This window comes from Hylobates moloch, unplaced genomic scaffold, assembly GCF_009828535.3.
Source record: "Hylobates moloch isolate HMO894 unplaced genomic scaffold, HMol_V3 SCAFFOLD_20, whole genome shotgun sequence".
In the NCBI taxonomy this organism is placed as follows: domain Eukaryota; kingdom Metazoa; phylum Chordata; class Mammalia; order Primates; family Hylobatidae; genus Hylobates; species Hylobates moloch.
The window spans coordinates 10,550,838-10,570,377 of NW_026652295.1; the positions used below are offsets into that span (position 1 = coordinate 10,550,838).

General features: G+C 43.3%; 1 protein-coding gene and 1 long non-coding RNA gene across 3 annotated transcripts in view; one reads left to right on the forward strand and one right to left on the reverse strand.

The window, feature by feature from the left end:
• Positions 1-19,540, forward strand: part of LOC131382115 (uncharacterized) — a 146,091-nt gene that overhangs the window by 52,324 nt on the left and 74,227 nt on the right. The gene's annotated exons all lie outside the window — the stretch shown is intronic.
• Positions 1-19,540, reverse strand: part of NEDD9 (neural precursor cell expressed, developmentally down-regulated 9) — a 198,197-nt gene that overhangs the window by 41,132 nt on the left and 137,525 nt on the right. The window contains exon 1 of one of the 2 annotated variants that reach the window (XM_032140346.2): positions 7,669-7,832. The exons of the other annotated variant lie outside the window; for it this stretch is intronic. Within the exon in view, the coding sequence (XP_031996237.1) occupies positions 7,669-7,680 (12 nt within the window). The 5' untranslated portion in view covers positions 7,681-7,832. Of the gene's footprint in view, positions 1-7,668; positions 7,833-19,540 lie in introns of those variants that run through there. 2 annotated transcript variants of the gene reach the window in all.

Sequence of the window (19,540 nt, forward strand, 5' to 3'; positions counted from 1 at the left end):
CTCAGTTAGCCTCATCTCCTGTGGGAGTGAGGCATTAAATTAAGGAAAACAAGTGGACTGTCATGAATCACTGAGATTAAGGCTAACTCGTAGTTACCAAGAGATAGCACAGTGTTTCTGCCTAATCAATAAAACCTAGGAAAAACATTAATGACACATCATATTATCTAAATGCATAATGCCTTAATAAGTAGACAGGAGATCTGGTTCAAATCTGAACTTTACATGTGTTTTGGTTACTGCTACTTTCTATTGGGTTTCACAGATAATTAATCCATCCACCGCCCCCCTGCCCCCCAACCACACATACACACAGTAAAAATAGGAATTAAAATTAATTTCAAAACAGCTATCAAATATTTTTGTTGCTTGAAATGGTTTCACTTTTACGTATTCATGGTTGCTCAATCTTTGTTTCCTGTGGGCATAAACATAACATTTCACGTGAGGGACATTTTCAGTAACATCATATAACTATTACCTTGACATGTTAGACATATCAGGGGGAATTCTAATTCGCAAGACTGAGATTTGCAAAGAAACATGACACTTACAAATCACTGGATCCAGCCTTTGAATAAGGATAATGAACTACCTACTTAGACACTGTGTAAGCACCAGAAGCACCAGTAGTGGTTAGTGAGGGGATTAGGGAGAAAGAGACTAGCTGTTTTGTTTGTTTGTTTGTTTGTTTGTTTTGAGACAGAGTCTCGCTCTGTCACCCAGGCTGGAGTGCAGTGGCACAATCTCGGCTCACTGCAAGCTCCGCCTCCCGGGTTCAAGCCATTCTCCTGCCTTAGCCTCCCAAGTAGCTGGGATTATAAGTGACCGCCACCATGCCCAGCTAATTTTTTGTATTTTTAGTAGAGACGGGGTTTCACTGTGTTAGCCATGATGGTCTCGATCTCCTGACCTTGTGATCCACCTGCCTCGGCCTCCCAAAGTGCTGGCGTTACAGGCGTGAGCCACCGTGCCCAGCCTTTTTTTTTTAAAAAATAACTGGGATTTAGTAGTCCATTGTGGGGCCCAGGCATGTGTATTGGAAAACATTCCACTGGCAACTTTAATATCTCCATGAGAGCTGCCTCCACCCCCTACCTCAACCATGAAAAACTGCTGTCAGCTCCACCACTACCCATATTTCTGGAGTGCCCGTTCTACCTCAAATTCACCTAGATCTCATTGTTTAGTCAAACTGTCTTCAAAGAGAGTCACCCTTTCCAGTGAAGGGTAGAAAAGGTTACCAACAAGGTTACTTATCTTAAAATGCAGATTGTTCAGGAAAATAATCCTTTGCAGGCTGTCATGTTCCCTAGCTGTGTGGAATCCTCATTAGCCAGCAGGAATTACTGCAGAGAGATGGCTGGAATGTTCAAAGTAAATAAGATGGAGAGGGGGGTGTTGTTGGCAAAGTATAAACAGGGTTTTTTTTGTGTGTGTCCCCTTTTCATGCCCGTACTCTTTGCAATCATCTATCACCTAAGAAACTGTCAGTTACTCTCTGGCATTTTAAGTTAGAAATATAGTATTTCTTCCCAATGGCCCTGTTTCATTTGTCTTGGCGAGAAGTCTTGGTAATTCAGCCTATATGTTCTTGCAGAGTATTGCCTTGGTCCTAGTGGTTGGCATTTCAAACCAATCTGTTTCGATTTCTTTCTGACCCTAAAATGATCTAAACATAGACAACCAAGACCTGTTACTTTACATTTATGTCATTCTAATTGACTGCAATTGGATAAGAGAGTTCACCCTGAACTTCTCATGTACTCCCAACTTACATTCTTTGGATTTTACCTTTGGTTTTTTGAATCGACGACTTTCTCTTCCTCACTGATATTTCTGTTATGGGTAAACAATTCTGGTGAATTTTTCCTCTTAAACACTTTTATCTTTAGAAAACTTCCATATGTATATATCTGTATATCTTTGTGTGTATGTGTATATACCATCATATAATATCTGCCATTTATTAAATGCCTAATATCTGTTGGAAAGGACAATTGCCATTTATTATATCCTATAACTATCTGATAAGACAGGTATTGTTCTCATTTTATAAATGAGGAAAAGAAGGCTTAAAGTAGCTTGCATAAAACCATACTGTTGGTAACAAAAGTGGGATTTGAAACAAAGCCCATGGTTGTTTTTTTTTTTTTTTTTTTACTATGCCGTACAGTGTTAAGATCCTCTTAAATGGCTATTTGTGTATACATTTTGTCTTCTATGAACAAAGTCTTGTAATTTCAGGAATATTGAGTCCAATGAACAATAATGAAGGAACCAAGTCATTAGTATATTAGCAAGTGGGGCTATATGCTGTTAGGGCCCTATGCTTACAATACACATCCAGGCCCACGGAATACTCAACAATATTCAACCATCTCAACCTAGTAACTGGGATTTTGACATAATTCTGTCACCAAGTCTTGAGTACATACCATCCTTTCAACATCTATTGAACATCTATTATACAAAGAGAGCTGGAGCCAGCTAGCATTGTCTGCTTACTATATGCCAAGAGCCATAGTAAGTACTTCATTCATATAGTATCCCAGGTCTTCGAACAATAGTATGAGGCAGTTATTCTTCTCCCTATTTTACAGATAATGCTGTAAAATGAGGCTTAGAGAGCTAAACTTGCCTAAGGTCACAGAGCTGTAAGCCATAGGAACAGAAGTGCCTTTCTTCAAAGCCCATGCTCTATCATGTCTCTAACACAAGAGCATAAAACACCAAGTCTCGGCTCCCTCAAAACTTCACAGACCCTAGATCATGCTTTTTATTCAAGGCCTTTTCGATCAATCTGCCTCTACATACAAATAAAGGGTGGGTCTCTCGTATTCAGTGGGGTTTACTTAAAACTAAACAGGCCCAGTAGGCAACCTATCTGAGTTACAGGTATCCTTTACATAATGATTTGATTGAAAGAGGTTAATAAGTAAGGTAGTGCTAACAGAGTAGGGCAGAGGTGAAAAGCATAACAGCCTATTTTAGGGATTATAGGATGGTCCAGGAGACAAAGCTTTCAGAGTTTGATTGTTTAAACAGAGTGGATGGATGAGGAGACTTTACCAGCGGGACTGACGGGCCGCTCAAGTCATGCAAGCGCAAAGAGACAGGCAGATGAATGGGGGCAGTGAGGGACCAAGGTTTCCCATAGCAGAGTCTAAGGAGAAGGAAAAATGAGGGCTACAGGATGTGCATTAAAGGTGTCACATCCGTGTGTGGGAGGCGAGGGGGCGGCGGTAGATAGATGCGGGTGGGGGGCCTGGGGGTTAGGGGGTTGGAAGTAAGACCTACCGAAGTCAGTATTAAAGAAGCATAAGGAAAGTCTGAAAAGAAGAAGAAGAAGAAAAAAGGAGAACCAATGAGGTCATAAAAGCACGAAAGTGGGAGGGAATTTGCAAAAAGGCCGGGCACGGTGGCTCACGCCTGTAATCCCAGCACTTTGGGAGGCTGAGGCAGGTGGATCACCTGAGGTCAAGAGTTCGAGACCAGCCTGACAAACACAGCGAAACTCATCTCTACTAAAAATACAAAACTTATTCAGGCGTGGTGGTGGGCACCTGTAATCCCAGCTACTCAGGAGGCCGAGACAGGAGAATCGCTTGAACCCAGGAGGCAGAGGTTGCAGTGAGCTGAGATGGTGCCACTGCACTCCAGCCTGGGCGACAGAGTGAGACTTGATCTCAAAAAAAAGAAAACAAGAAAAGTGGAGAGGAAGGTGTTTTTTTCAGAAGACTGGAGTGAAGGGAGAGACAGGGAACCACTGAATTCTGAGAACAGGACTGACGTGAATCCCAGCAAGGAAAGGATGCTAAAGGAATCCTTGGTATGTTACGCACTGTGCAACTTGCTAAATTTGGTATTATCAGGCACCTTCAGTTCTCTAATGGCTTTTATCTCTGTGTAGGTAAGCCATTTAGCTCTGCAAATGGGTTTGCTAAATAAATAAATAAATGCATAAACACATAAATAACCAAGTTCATATTTTTCAAAGCATGTTTTAGTGCTTTTAAATCCATAGATCTCACACAAGGTTTAAAAAAGAAAAGGGCAGGAGTCCTACATTTGGACTGATTGCAAAAATCATATAGAGAAAAATAAAGCATTTTAAACCAAAATATCAAAGCAAGGAAATAATTGGGAATTTTATAGGTTATACATGACCACATTGACTAAATCAAAGACCCTCTGTCATTATTTTCCTAAGTCTTGCTTGAGAAAATACGAATACTTTCAAAGTCCCTTCCAAAGCGCTTCACAGCACACAGGTTCTCCTTTCCCTGACCTACTCCATTCAACCAGAACACAGGGCTCTTCTGACTTTCAGAATGCAGCTTTCTTAATGGCATTTTAAGTTCTGTCTGTAATTTTTCTTCAGTCAAAACGTTAAAGAATGAATTTGTTGTATGGTAGACGAGATAAATAATTTAGAATTTTAATGTAGGCATGTAAGGGCTCAGAAATTTGGCAAAGCCGCAAAAGTGTCTCTGCTCAGCCATTAGCGGCCAGGCCAAGTGGCCGCTGAGCCCCCTGCCACGGCTGGGCTTGAGGTGGGCGGGGCCTCGGGCCTGGCAGGCACAAACGGGGCGGGGTCTCGGGGCTTCTGCTCAAACACAGCTGCGCAGAGACCCTTCCATCACCCTCCTGGCAAACAGCACAATCATGCACCTCCAGACCCTCAGGAGGGAGCCTTCACTGGGTAAGCAAACCAAGGCCATCGAGGCAATCACCTAACCCCGCCAACCCCCGCCCAATTAAGAACATGCTCTGTATATGAAGAGGATTTTGCAGAAAATTCTTAATAAATGAAGCCCCCATAATTTACTATCACATAACCACAGACTGAATCCCTTCTAAGAGAAATGGAAAATTAGGTACATATGACAGTGACTGCAACCTTCCTGTGGACAAATAAAAAACATACAGGGAAATAAAGACAGATTAGATACTTGCTAACCAGAAATGTCTGTCCGGAGTAATAGCTTACATTCCTCAGTTCTCAGGATTATTGCCAGTACGTTGCTGCCTGGCCTGAAGCTATGTATATTAAGTGCAAAATAAGTGAAGGTTTGTTGTTCCATAGTCGTGATCCCTGGGGCAGCCAAACCAGATAATCAGGTTAACAACGACAATCTTATAGGGCCTGATTCATAAGTCTTTCAGTGAACATTTTAAGGTTTGTGCTAAATTTACAGTGCGTAGAGCAACGTAGTATTTTAGAGATAATGCCTGTCTCTGGGATTTTATAATCTAATAATTATCTGGTTTTACTACCTAAGTGGCTCAAATTAAACAAATAACTGCCAAACGTGCATTTCATTCTGCTTTGTAGAGTTACTGTCTTAAAAAGAAATTATCCTGTAGGAATACTTGGGATGAAATAGTCTTAAACTTTCTGGGAGAAGAAAACACTGGCCATATTTTAGAGAGGTCAACGATAGTTCTTTTTCTTTCTCTTAATAGTGGTTAAAGTCATGAGTTCTGGAGCCAGATCGCCTTAGTTCTAATCCTGGCTCACCACTTTCTAGCTGTGCGGCATTAGATAAATTACTTAGCCTCTCTGTGTCATTTGAAATTGAGTATAAAAATAATACCCACCTTGTAGAGCTATTGGGAGGGTTGAATATGACAATCTTGTATTGTCACAGTAAGTCTCAATTAATGTTACTTCATTACTTTTGTGTCTCTCCTCTACTTACAATAACAAAATCCTTTCCTGAAGTAAAGTTGTTCATTATTAACTAGAGAGAAAGAAAACTTCATAAAAAAGGAAAGTGGATTTCTTCAGCTATTGGTTGATTTAATAGTCATCCTAGGACATAAGTCATTTGTTCGGTCGGAGAAGTTAGCTTTTTTGCTGGTGAAGGTGCCTAGAAGCTAATAAAAATCATGTATTTACATCATTTGGCAAGGTGTTCAACACCAGTAAAGCCCAGTGGAGAAGCAGGTTTCTCCACGAATGCCAGTTGCAGTTTACACTGTCAGTCACTTTATCAGTTGCCTTTAGATTTTCTTTCCATAAAGAGTAAAGCTAAACACGATGAGATCATTGAATAAAAGTGACTTGAGACTTTGTCGCTTTCGTCACTTTCTAGATTACAGCACTCAGTGTTAATTTCAGCCATTTATACTTTCCAATAATAGACATATGAACATACTTTCTCTTTTTTCTGCAAGCCAGTTCTTATTCAACAACAGGGAAAGGAGGAGCAAAAAAGTCACTCCAAGCTGAGTAATATCTGGTCCTATCATTGTTCTAAATAAGGAAATATGGGGTGAGCCACTTTAAGAAAAACTACTTCCCTGCCAGGTAGAGGGATTTGTTTCTGGTTGCATCCTAAAGTCAAATATTAATAGTCTTCAGGATGACCCTTTCTTCTGATCTTCCCTACTGATGAAGATAATAGAAAGCTGATGAAACAGAAATAGCTGATACCTGTGTCTTCAGACAGTGGTAACGTAGGCATTACAATAAAGACTTTTGACATTTAGACTTAAAACTTTTGAATAAGATTCACAGTTTTTGAACAAAAGCTTTATTACTGAGGCTAGTCAGTGGCTATCAGCTAGACCAAGTATTTACAACCTTACATCAAAAAAGGATGGACCAGAAAAATTTAGAAAAAAAGCGAAGTAGCTTCCAGCTAGTGTACAGTTAATATAAATTGTCAATCCAAAAGCCTAGCACCCTTGCCCAAATCCATCTTAATAATAACACTTTTGTTTAAAATAGCATAAAATAAAATAGTAGCACTAGCACTCATGTCTACTCATCATTCAAGAAAAATCCATGCCCAATTCATTGCAGTCTGCTTTGTGTCCCCTGGAAGCTGCTTGCCTCCTTAGATGGGAGTGACTTAAAAGAAAAAGGGGAGGGGGGAATATATGGAGCAAGTCAAAAATCCTTTTGGCAAGAAAAATACACAAACAATGGTGTAAAATGCATTGGAGAATAACGCTGCTGAAGTACTATGACTACGACACTATAAGCTTTCAGGCACAATGAGCCAGCCTTCGCCTTCGCACTCTCACCCCATTCAAACTCCAATAAAAATGTTTTCAAGAAATGGCTCATACTTATTTATTCCTACATCCAATATCACATAAGGAAGTCAAAATTTTCCATCCTCAGCTGTGTAATCTGGGTTTTTAATTTCTCCCACCAAAAGTGCATATGGCATACTCCTTCTGAGACCAAACGATTAAAGCAAAGGCTGGAAAACTTTGCACTAAGAGCCAGTCTGAGACAGAGTATGCAGTCCTCATTCCTCTCTTATTACAGCTCCCCAGGGCAGTGGAAGCCAGGCCTGGGGAAGCCAAGGAGACTTGAGCCAATGCCTGCCGCGATTCAGGTCAAACACCCTCTGATCTCCAGTGGCTGCTGTGAAGCGGCTCCAAGTCTTAACTTCTCACCGAGGTATTTCTCCGGCAATTTACAGAGCAAATGAACTCGGGTGTACTGTGAACCCCTGGAGTAGGTCTCAAAGACCCGGTCTCTGCTTGCTTGCCTGCTTGCATGCCAACCTCAGTGACCGAGACTCGTCTTAGAACCCTCCGGGTAAACACAAGGGACTGTCACAGTAGGAAACACGCATACACAAGCACACACCCGCAGGCACAGCCTTCAGCTTGCAAGAAAAGCTGTAAAAGGCACTCTCTTACCTTATACTTCATTTCGGCAGCGGTGGGTTGAGCCGTTTTCCTACACTAGTTAGACAGCATTAAGCACTGCGGTGCCCGCCCCTCCATTGAGTGCAGCGCTAGATGAAAGCGAGAAGGTCCCGGGCAGAGCCGCTTGTCAGTCGCAGCGCCTCCCTAAAGTCTCTGAGCTCACTGTTGCGACTGAGGCAGGCTGATCGCGGACCTCATTTGCATGCCGCCCCGCCATTGGCTAGTGGGACAAGGTAATGCTCAGGCCCTGCCCACCCCTAATTCTGAAAAACTGACAAAGAACTTGTAATGTGATCGCTTCTTTTTGCTTTATCAGAGGGTGGAAAATAAAATAGAAAGTGGGGAACCGTCTTGAACCTTACTGCGTCCTCCCGCCCCTGCCAAAAAAGAAGACAGAAAGAGAAAGAACAGGAAAAGGAGATACATTCTTTTTAAGATTAACCCGAATTTTAAAGAAACTGAATTCACAAAAGCAGTCTGACAGTCGCGCTTCCTGTGACCTAGCAACTCCTTCATAAACCCATTTCGTTTCAAAGCCATTCACCTCACAATCTCTACATGAAACGAACTCCGGGAACAAAAGGTTTTCTGTCTCTGGGCCCCTTTTTACTAACCACCCCTGCTGATACCTCTCTCTCTCTGTCCCTTTTTCTTTCCCCCTCCTCCCGCCTCCTTTGTGTGTGTGTGTGTGACTGTTTGCTTTTTTTGTTCTTTTCAACGTTCAAAGTACTTTGCGATGTCAGTCTGCAAGGAGCTGGAAGACAATTCTCCCTTAGTGAAAAGGAACCCTCTAGCACACGCACCAGCGTTTTTCTGGACAGCTTCTCACCAGGGCCTCAGAGTTGCGGGTCACACATATTGAGCGACCTTCAGTGGCTTTGCTGAGGATAAAGGTTAGATGTGACCTCTCAGATGGGGTTGGCCAGTGCACGCCCTATACATCATCACCGTCCACTGAGTTCTGTGTTCTTTGACGGCTGGCATTTCTAGCTCCAGCTTTGAACACCGCAGTGTTTTTCCTTCTGACCTCTGTCCTGAGGATGACCCATTAACCCACCAACACTTATTATCCAGGAGAACGAAAATGCCCACTGTTTGATGAGCCTGGTTAAAAAGACCAGTCTCTGTCCAGTGAAGCACAGAACATAATTTCTATAAAGGTTCCATTTTAGGATTTCTATAGAGAAAGAGAATCACCCAGAAAACAGAAATGGTCACCTTCTGCAACTCTTCTCAAGGATAGAGCAGTGAGGCGAAAAATTCCTTTTTCCCGGGCGAGACTGAGACTTGGTGAATCCAGACAATAGCTGTCCCCGAGTGGGATGCACTCCAACCAGACTACATGACTTGGATGGAAAAATCAGCCCTTATTTTTTTTTTCCTGACCAAGTTGGATCAGAATCTGATTCCCTTCGCCTCTAACACACAAATTCCCAATGGATGAAAACTCTACTTTTATGATCTAAGCAAAAGGAATGAGAGAGCAGCTGTCCTGCAAAAGTGGTTTCCAGATAGACGGTTGGCAGGTTAGTTTGCAGTTCAGTGTGGCACTGATTGCAGGGACATGATCCCCCAGGCCATCCTAATGAGGTTGACATACCTGTTCCAGCCTGTATTAGGCCTTGCTTTTCCTCATTTGTCCTTAGAGCAAAAATAAGCCTGAGTGATTGTGCAAGGCCTTTCTGAACACAAATTAAGCATGCAGCATATTACATTGTAAGGATCTCCTTAAGAATCCTGCAGACTGACCGGACAGTCGTTAGTTTGCAGGAAATTGTTTTTGGTGTCTACCTGGATAAAGGAGGACAATGATTCAAAGCCCTTCCCAGCCCGTAAGATGAGTCTTGCGGCCTCCAAGAGATCTAGATAACATTCCTTTGGCTTCCTAAGTGGTCAAGCTGAATCCTTTTTCTGTTTTGTTTGATGAATACCATTGAGTAAGTGAATGTTGTCCCATCCTATTTTAATGTTTTCAAACAGTTTCCTAAAATTTGTGTTGGGGTTTTTTGTAATTTATTCTCTAGCTAGAAGGCTTGGTTCCCAACAAGTGGCCCTCCTGCTTTCCTGTTTCTGTCCCCTAAGGTAAGTAAGACACATGTAATCTATCCGAAGTTCATTTCAAGAAGGCTTGGGTCAGTGTATAGTTAGCTGCATAAAGGAAAGCACAAGGGTGTTGGAATCAGGTAAACCTGTGCTGGAACCTCAAAACATTTTTAATTTTTTTTTTTTTTTTGAGACAAAGTTTCATTCTTGTTGCCCAGGCTGGAGTGCAGTGGCGCAATATCGGCTCACTGCAACCTCTGCGTCTCAGGTTCAAGCAATTCTCCTGCCTCAGCCTCCCGAGTAGCTGGGATTACATGTGTCCGCCACCACGCCTGGCTAATTTTTTGTAGAGACGGGGTTTCACCAGATCGGCCAGGCTGGTCTCGAACTCCTGACCTCAGGTGATCTACCCGCTTCAGTCTCCCAAAGTGCTGGGATTACAGGCGTGGTCCACTGTGCCTGGCCAGTTGAACTTCTGAATTTTCATGTCCTTCAGTATGAAATAGAGAAAATAATAATACCTGCTAGCCTCATAATGAGGATTAAATAAGATAATGTGGATAGAATTTAATAGTACTTGTTACATTGTAAGACCTTAAATTGTTGCTTGTTCTTATTTCTGTTATTAGTTATTATTTTAATTAATATCAGATTTATGATATTTTGTTAATATTTTATATGACATTATTGTTATATTCTATAGATTATTTAATTATTGTATTAATTATAACTAGTGTTAATATTAGACTACTGTTGATAAGTGTGGTAGGCATTCAGAAGAAGTTGGAGGAACCCATCCTCTGTGTGCCATTCTTTCATAAGGCAGCTTTCTCACTGCACTATTATCACTAGAGCACCTAGCATGTGCCAGGTACCTTTCTAGGAGGGGAGGATACAGCAGTAGCCCAGACAAAGTTCCCATCTTCATGGAGCTTACAGTCTAGTGAGAGTTGAGGAAAATAATTAAATGAATGTATAATATGATTTGCAGGGATAAATGCTATGAAGAAAAATTAAGCAGGGAAAATTGCTGGAGGAAAACAGACCAGGGTGGGACAGGAGGTGTATTATTTTAGATAAAGTGGTCAGGGAAGCTCCTCTGAGGAGATGATATTTAAGCAGAAATCTGAATAGTTTGAGGGATCCAGCCACTCAGAGATCTGGGGGATGAGCATTCCGGACAGAAGTGACCCAGGGGAAGGACCCACAGTAGGCATGAGCTTAGTGTGTCCAAGGGCAGCAAGCTGTCTAGTGTGCTTAGTGTGGGGTACACAGGGCTGGATGGAGAGGATGAGCTCAGAGAGGTAGGTGGTAGGGAGCTTGTATTTTTTTCCTGAGTGTGACATGAAGCCTCTGCAGTGTTTTGAGCAGGGAGTAATCTATTTCTCTCTGGTTTGTTAGACTCTCAAGGACAGCAGGCTACTAGTTAAAATATTGAGCTCTGGTCTTAATGCAGCTTAAATAATGCAGATAGTTGTTACTTTACTAGTGTCATTTAGTATGTTTCCCTCAAAACTCTTCAGGGAAACACAAATTGTCTCAGTGAATACAGAAATAATTCCCTTCCTCATTTATTACTATCAGATGCAAAAACGATGTTTAAACTGGGCTGTGTAACTGATTTATGCAACAGCTCTAGTATTTCCATAGAGACCCTCCTAAAATTGGCTAGAACTCTGGGGCTCCGGCTCCACCTCCTGCACTTGCCAGCACTCTGGTGGGCATCCCCGCCTGTCATCCTTGCCACCTGCCTGCTCTTCAACCAAGCACTCTTCCTTCCAGATGCTCGTGCAGGCAGGAGTGAGGGAAATGGCACCGGATGCCATCCTAATGATTTTCTAGCTGCAACTGGGCACTGGCATAAATACAGCAAAAAATCAAGAGGAGGCTAGAAGGAAGAAATAATTCTGTTGACAACTTGGAAGGAACCCATGTGATTGCTCTCTAAGAGTGAAAGACAAAGAGTGAAGAGCATGTGAGGGCAGGAAACGACTTTGGAAATCACCTAATCCAGCTACTCATAGAGAGGGCAGAGCTGTCTGTCGCTCAGAGAGGTTGAGTGCCTCACACAGGGCCCCACCAGTTTGAGTTATAACAGCAATCGGTGGTGAGGTCAGGCCCCTGAATCTCTTGGTCTGGTCTGTTCTAACGACTTCTTTTTAGTTTCTTTGCCTAACTCTCTCACTGCTGTCATCTGTCTTCCACATTGCCCATTACATGTTTAATTCCTAGAATACAGAGCCGATCACATTACTACCATGTTTAAAAACCTCTAGTGACACTTCAATGGCTTAACAAGCAAAATCCGAACACTTTGGCGTGGACCACCATCTGAACGCACCCTTTCTTTGTCCCTCTACCCCCGACCCCCATCCCACACTCTAGCCATACTTGGGAGTGTGGGGTTGCCGGGAACTTACTGATTCCAAGATGGACTTGCACAGGCAGGCCCCTCTGCTGAGAATGACCCCCCTTCACTCTTCTGCTGTCAAGTTTGGCCTCAACACTAACCCTTTTGTGTATCCTTGTCTACAACCCCCACCCTGCCCACCTAGCCCTTTCAGAACTAATTCCTCCCTCCCTTCACTATGCCCCCATTGTACTGGAACACGGCCCTATTATAAGGGCTTTCCACGTTGTCTCATAATGGTTTGTTGATGTCTGTTTCTCCAGCTGCGATGTGTGTTCCTGAGGAACAGGGTGGTATCTTGTTGATCTGTGTCCCCTGTCCTGTTGTGTATCTTACAGGTGCATAAATGCTTGCAGCATCAATGAGTAAGAAGATAAATGTAACTTCAAAGAACGTATGTTTATCGTGAGGTTCTGTCTGGTGCCCAGGAAGGGAACAGGGAAGACATATTCCTCCGTGTGTTTGAGTTTAGCAATGAGTTTTCCATTTATTTAAAATGGTGTTAGGATGCATCTTTTCAGAACCAACTCGAGGCCTGTTGCTAGTTCTGCATCTATGAGCCAAGAATAGCTTTGATATTTTTAAGTGGTTGGGAAAAAAACCACAGATGAGACATGAAAATGATGTGAAATTCAAATTTTGATGTCTATAAATAAAGTTTTATTGGAACACAGCCATCCCTATTCATGTAGGGATGTCTTTTGAGCTGTAATGGCAGACTCTGAGCAGATGCCACAGAGATGGCAAAGCCCCCAAAGCCAAAGAAAAAGTATTATTTGGTTGTCTCTAGAAGTTTGCCGACCCACACTCTAGATTAGTGCAAGGTACATCTATGCCTGAGTTCAGAATAAAGTATAGATCTTTCCACATCTACAGGGGAACAATTTGGAAGCTGAGTGAGTGCTAGACCAGAGGAACAAGCGCAGTCCTAAAAAGGAACCATTCTAGGGCCATGTTTGATCGTTTCTAGTTTGACATTAGTTTTTAAAAACAATCTACATATACCAAACTTATTTCAAAAATAATTAGAGGCAGCAACTTTTCCAGTCTTTTGCAAGTCTCCAGAAACCTCCCCAAAGACCAGCCATTGAGAGTTTTCTTCTTCAATCCAACTGACCCTTGGTTTTCTCCTTCAATCCAACTGACTCTTGGTTCATTCAGCCTTCACTGAAACCCTCCCAGGTGCCAGGCCCTGTGCCAGATGTTTACAAGCAAGAGTCCATTTAATATTCATCTCACGTAACAGCCCTGTGAGGTAGCTTGTATTGTTCTTACTTTACACTTCACAAAACCAAGACTGGAGAAGTTCTACAGCATGCGCCAACTTACAGGGTGATGGCCCGTTTGGTTTATGAACCCAGGCTTTCTGGTTTCTGAGTCTGTGTGGCCCTGACCATGGAGCTATATTGCTGCCATTCTCTTCATATAAATGAATGAATTAATACACTTCGTTATCTGAGCACATGTTTGTCTGCTCAATAAGGTCGAGTCTCCACCCTAGTGGGACTAAGGTCAACTGAGAAACAGGTATTGTTCTTGAGTTGTGAGGAGGGCTGATGCAGCAGTGTAAATACAAACGCACACACCCCTTACTCACGTGCACGTTGGAGCCTGTGCATATGTAGTTCTTCTTTCATCACTCTGCCCCACTTCATGGCTCTGCTTACCTACATCCCATCGTGCCTCCCACTTGTACCCCATCTTCTTTATAAAAGCTTTCCTAGAAAAATCTCTCCATTGTTGCTCTCCTCCCTCCAATCTTCCTCTGTATCTCTGGACTCCCATCACCTGTGGCCTAAGTCAATGCTTTCCAAATCCGATTTCCCTTAAGAAACAATTAGAAATGCTTAGGCCTCTCTCCTTTAAGTATGAGCCTCAGTAGGCTTAGTATGAGGCCATGGAATCTACCCATTTAAAGTGATCTTCGTGGCTGGGTGCGGTAGCTCATGCTTGTAATCCTAGCACTTTGGGTGGCCAAGACAGGAGGATTGCTTGAGCCCAGGAGTTTGAGACCAGCCTGGGCAATATAGCAAGACCCCATCTCTACAAAAATAAAAATAAAAATAAATTAACCAGGTGTGGTAGTGCATGCCTATAGTCTCAGTTACTTAGGAGGCTGAGGGGGGAGGATCACTTGAGCCCAGGAGGTCAAGGCTACAGTGTGCCGTGTTTGTGCCACTGCACTGCAGCCTGGGAGACAGAGTGAGACCCTGTCTCTAAAAAAATAAAATAAAATAAATCTGCATATGCTCTCTAGTCAGTTTTATGTATATAACACACCATTCAGTGCTTGGTATTGCCTTACATGCTTTCCTGTGTGAGAGTGTCTTTTCCACAATGAGATTTTGAGCAATTTATAGAAGAGGGTTCTGTCTTTTCTTTTGTTGTATCCTGTTTTGCACCTATGTAGGTGACTGAATCCCATCTTTTGTCCTCTCAAAGCCCTGTGTCTTGTCTGTGCACACTGCCTTCACTGAATTCAACAGCGGGAGAAAATAAGCCACTTCTCAGAAGGCAAGGGAATGAGCTCCTGTCACTTCAAGGCAATAAACCTCTTTTATCTGTTGAACTGGTCAAGCTCTTGGAATGAATGAAAGTCTATTATTAGAGAAAAGCCCAAGAAGAGTTTTAATGCTTGATTCTTTATATACTGTGAAATGGGGCTTTCATTCACTTTCCCTCCACTAATATTTTGGCACAAGAGACCTCATGAAGGCTACCCGACCTTACCCCCAACTACCTTGTTAGCAACAGTGTCCTAGGAATACTTCTGAAAGACTTGTTAAGTTCATATTAAAAAAAAAGTAGGCCGGGCACGGTGGCTCACGCCTGTAATCCCAGCACTTTGGGAGGCTGAGGCAGGTGGATCATGAGGTCAGGAGATTGAGACCATCCTGGCCAACATGGTGAAACCCCATCTAAATTTTGTACTAAAAATACAAAAATTAGCTGGGCATGGTGGTGCCCACCTGTAGTCCCAGCTACTTGGGACGATGAGACAGGAGAATCGTTTGAATCCGGGAGGGGGAGATTTCAGTGAGCCAAGATCGAGCCACTGCACTCCAGCCTGGGGACAGAGCGAGACTCCGTCTCAAAAAAAAAAAAAAAAAAGAAAGAAATTTGTTTCTGCAGATGGAGAGTAGTGTTTTCTAAAAAGGCTCCTTGACTCGTGATCCCTGCATTTCTTCTCATTTGGTTCCCTCCTAACTCATTTCGCTCTCAAGGACAAGCTGCCAGGGGTGGGTGGGGTGCTAGGCAGCAGGGAATGGAAGCAGTTTCTCTAGATCTTCTAGGTTACAGTGACGTGGGGGGTCTCCACACCGTGAAGACTTGATGAGGGCCTGGTGCCTCTTACCACTCAGCTGAGCTTAAGCAGGATGTCACTGTACAGCCCCTTACAACCACCGCTCCTACTGAGCCCTCTTCCTGCTGCTCTCTGCCTTCCATCACTTTGAGGTGGCTTTTAATTCTCCCAAGGGTGAAGTGCTAAAATGGGATGTCTTAGGCCCCTCTTAGTTCTTGATAAACCGTGAAATAGAACATGTAAAATCATGTCGCTATCATGCTACTAAAAACCTAGACAGACCACCTTAAGTGGAGTGACTATGGGTAATATCTTGACTTGATGTTTAAAAAACCGTGCAATTTGGGTGACAGAGCAAGACTCTGTCTTCAAAAAAAAAAAAAAAAAACGGTGCGATTGTGAAGTTTTGATGTTTAGTGTTATTATAACTTTGGAATACTTAATTACTACCTTTTTTTCTTCAAAGAATTGAAAAACGTTGACAGATTAAATTAGGTGTTAAATAAATTCACTCGACTCTAGTGAAATGTGACAAGCAATTGTGAAGCTCCATTTTAGCGTTTTCTTTATATGAAGGACTTGGAGGAATTAACTTAAAGGTGAAGTGATAAGAAAAATCAGAAACGCATAAAGATTTAGGCTTATTTATCTCCATAAATGTGCAAGGTTCACATTTCTACTATTTATGTTTCCCTAGCTAGGTAAAGGCATAGAGTTCAGTGGAACAAAAGGAGTTTAATAGTAAAATTGTGCAGACTGCCTGGCAAAGCCTCTCTCCTGTTTTCTCTAGCCGTGAGGTGCTCTGTTATTACATGCTTTAGTTTGTCCAAATAAACAACTTGTTATATGCAACTGTCATGGAAATCTTTTCTGCTGATAGAAACTTCACACTGTGGATTTTTACAAAGGTTGAAGTGATCTGCCAACATCAAATAAACAGGAATTTCATGGCTGAAATGAGGGGGCCATCTCCTCTTTCCGGAGGCACTGCCCAACACAATCATCTTGGTGCATAATACCTATTAAATGAAGGGAAGCAAAGGCATCAGGTCTTCTTGCTAACCTTTGTGCTTCCTCTATATGCTCTTACATTTGAAAAGTCTTCCTGACTTCTCTGGCATACATATTAGCACTTTCTATGTGATGTCATGTGGTATAAGACATGATCTTTCCTACTTGCCGTGGCATGACATCATGTGATATGATGGGACTTTGTAGCCCTCTTCCCCTCTCCACGTCTTGCTATTGTCTAGCTGGACTAAGCAGAAAAGGCTTATGGATTGTGTGCCCTAGCTTCCTAGATGGGCTGGATTTTCTGTTTCCAATCTACTTCCGAGCTTTGCCATTCTCCAGTGCACACTGGCCTCCGGAGCCATCTTCCACACCAGGTGTCCAGCATAGCTCCAGGGGCCGAGGTAGGGACAGTACAGAATGGGGGAGAAGGGAGTGTTTTAAACACCAAATGGCCACTAGTCATGCCCAGGGTACCTCATTTCTTCAGGGGTTGGAGATACATTTTCTCCCCTTCGTGCCCTAAAAGAGCCCAGCTGACCCAGCCCTCCAAGAAGGCCTCCCTCCCGTGCCCCGCTGCCCTCATAGGCTGAGGCCGGCCAATGTCCAGCAGGCCCCGGGCCCAGAGCCTCTGGCCTGTCTGACCAGCCCAAGCAGCCGCCAGCTGGCGCTCATGAGCGCACAAAAGGAATCTGGATAATGCAAGGCCTGGTGGAGAGGCGGGTGAGAGGAATGTGGCGGGGAACACAGCACACCCTGCAGGGTTCAAGCCAAGCTTTTGAAGAGTTTGACTCGTTTTAGAAAGCAAACAAAGTGCTCCAGCTATCAGCAATCTTTTATTTTGTCTGCTAGAGGAATGCCTTGCCAGCGTGGGCTGAGGACTGGGTGGTGGTAAAGACACCAGCGTCCATCCTTGACTTGCCGAACGGAGTATGGACGGAGCATTCCTTTCTGCCCACTGAGCCCAGAAATAAAGAGCAGCTCTCTTCTTTATACAAAAAGCCAAAGGGGGTCCGGCAATGAGTTTGCACAAGACTTGAAGTCTCGATCACTGGTACCCCTGAACTTTACAGGCGCTAAGTATAAGTTCTCTTAACTTGCCGAAGGCCTGGCACCCTGTGATTTCAGACTTGAGGATGTAGACAAGGGAGTGTTGCAAGGGAGTCTTGAACCCAGGGCATGCAGTTCTCCTGATTCATGCTCTAACCTGCTTTTGGAGCTTCTGGTCTTAGGAGGGGTGGAGAGTAGTGACAAGAAGCAAGGCTGTGCCTTCCTGGCCCTGGCTGATAGAGGCCATGTTTTCCCCCAGTTTTCATTTTGCCATCTTAAAATCACTCTACGTTTTCAAAAGTCATCACCTGTGCAGTTCTGGTCACCAAGCAAAAAAAAAAAAAAAAAGTGTCTTTCCTTTTTATCCAGACAGCTCTGTGCATTTTTTTCTCTCCTCTCAAGCCCACTCTGAGACTCAGCTCCCTAACCATCCCCTCTCATGTGCCCCCTAATCTTTCACACCCTGCTCTCTGCAAGTAAGTTCAGGTCTTCCTCACCCTAAAAACAGATTCACAGTTCCTTGTTCAAAAACCTGGAGGCCAGACGAGCTTGTGGAATTCAGAATATTTCAGATTTTAGAAAGAGATTAAGAGCATATACCACATATTACAAGACACTCCCAGTGAAATCCATGGCTGTGTCCCATAAGCAAAGGCATGCATGTTTCAGCAATTGAATCTACAAAGAGTCATGCCAAGTGGGTAAAAGAGTACATATCACCTCGGGCCAACTCCAGTCAGGCTGTGCTGCTGAGTGAGCTATCAAAATACTCCAGATTTTTACATTTTGTTACTGTGGATGAGCGAATATGAGCCACAAACAACATTCTCTGGGTCTTCAGGATCTTCCCTTTGCCACCTTTCCTTCCCCAACACCGACCAAGTGCCCTCTATCTTTCACTTGCCATGACCAGAGAGTGGGTGGTCCAGCATCCTGGCCTCCTGCTCAGTCCTCCAGGCATCTGTTTCTGACCCCTGTTCCATCAATAACCATCAAAGCCATTGATGCACAGAATAGGAGTAGTGTTGAAATTACTAGAAAAAAGAAATGAAAAAGACTTGCAAAATACAAGCCTTGATGATCATGATCATGATGATCATGATGATCATGATGATAATTGAATTCAGCTGATAAAATCACTCCTGTCTAATGGCTGTCAGAGCTTCTAAGCACTAGCTCACAATTTCTGCACCTACCTCTTGGTGGGCCTGTCCAGTGTGTGGCCTGGTGCAGGTCTGCAGATGACATTTTGAGGAGTCCTGCTCCAGGGGAACCCCCAGCCTCCATTGTCCAAGCCGGGGACTCTTCTCTGCCTGCCAACTCTTTGATCTCCCCTCAACTCCTGAAACTCCCTGTTATTTCCCCTGTTATGAAATCAACTCCTTCAGTTTCCAAAGCAGTGGGCTCTTCTGATCCTTCTACTTCTCTTGCCAATATGTTTCAGTCTTTTCAGGAGCCCTTCTTCAAGTTTCCATTCTCAGCCCCTTTTCCTTGTGTAGTTTCTCCCTTATCTATCTCATGCTCTCCAATGACGTCTACTCTGATGACAATCACATATCCCAACCTGTGTTCTGAGTTCCAAGCCCTCATTTTCTACTGCACCCAAATATTCCAGAGGCGTCTCATCAGCTTCTTATAGTCAAATATTGGGATGATTAATTTTATGTGTCAACCTGGATAGGCCATGCATGCTACCCAGATATTTGATCAAACACTAGTCTAGATGTTGCTGTGAAGGTATTTTAAAGAGGATATAACATTTAAATCAGTAGACTTTGAGTAAAGTAGATACCCTCTGCCATGTGGGTGGGCCTCATCTAATCAGATGAAGGCCTTCAGGGAAAAGAGACTGAGGTCCCCTGAGGAAGAGGGGATTCTGTTTCAGCAGCTTTCAGACTCAAGCTGCAACATCAGCTCTTCCCAGGGTCCACATGCTGTGGGTCTACCCTGCAGATTTTGGACTTGGAGCCAACTCCTTGAAAACAAACCAATCTTTTACTCTCTTTCTCTTTACACACACACACACACACACACACACACACACA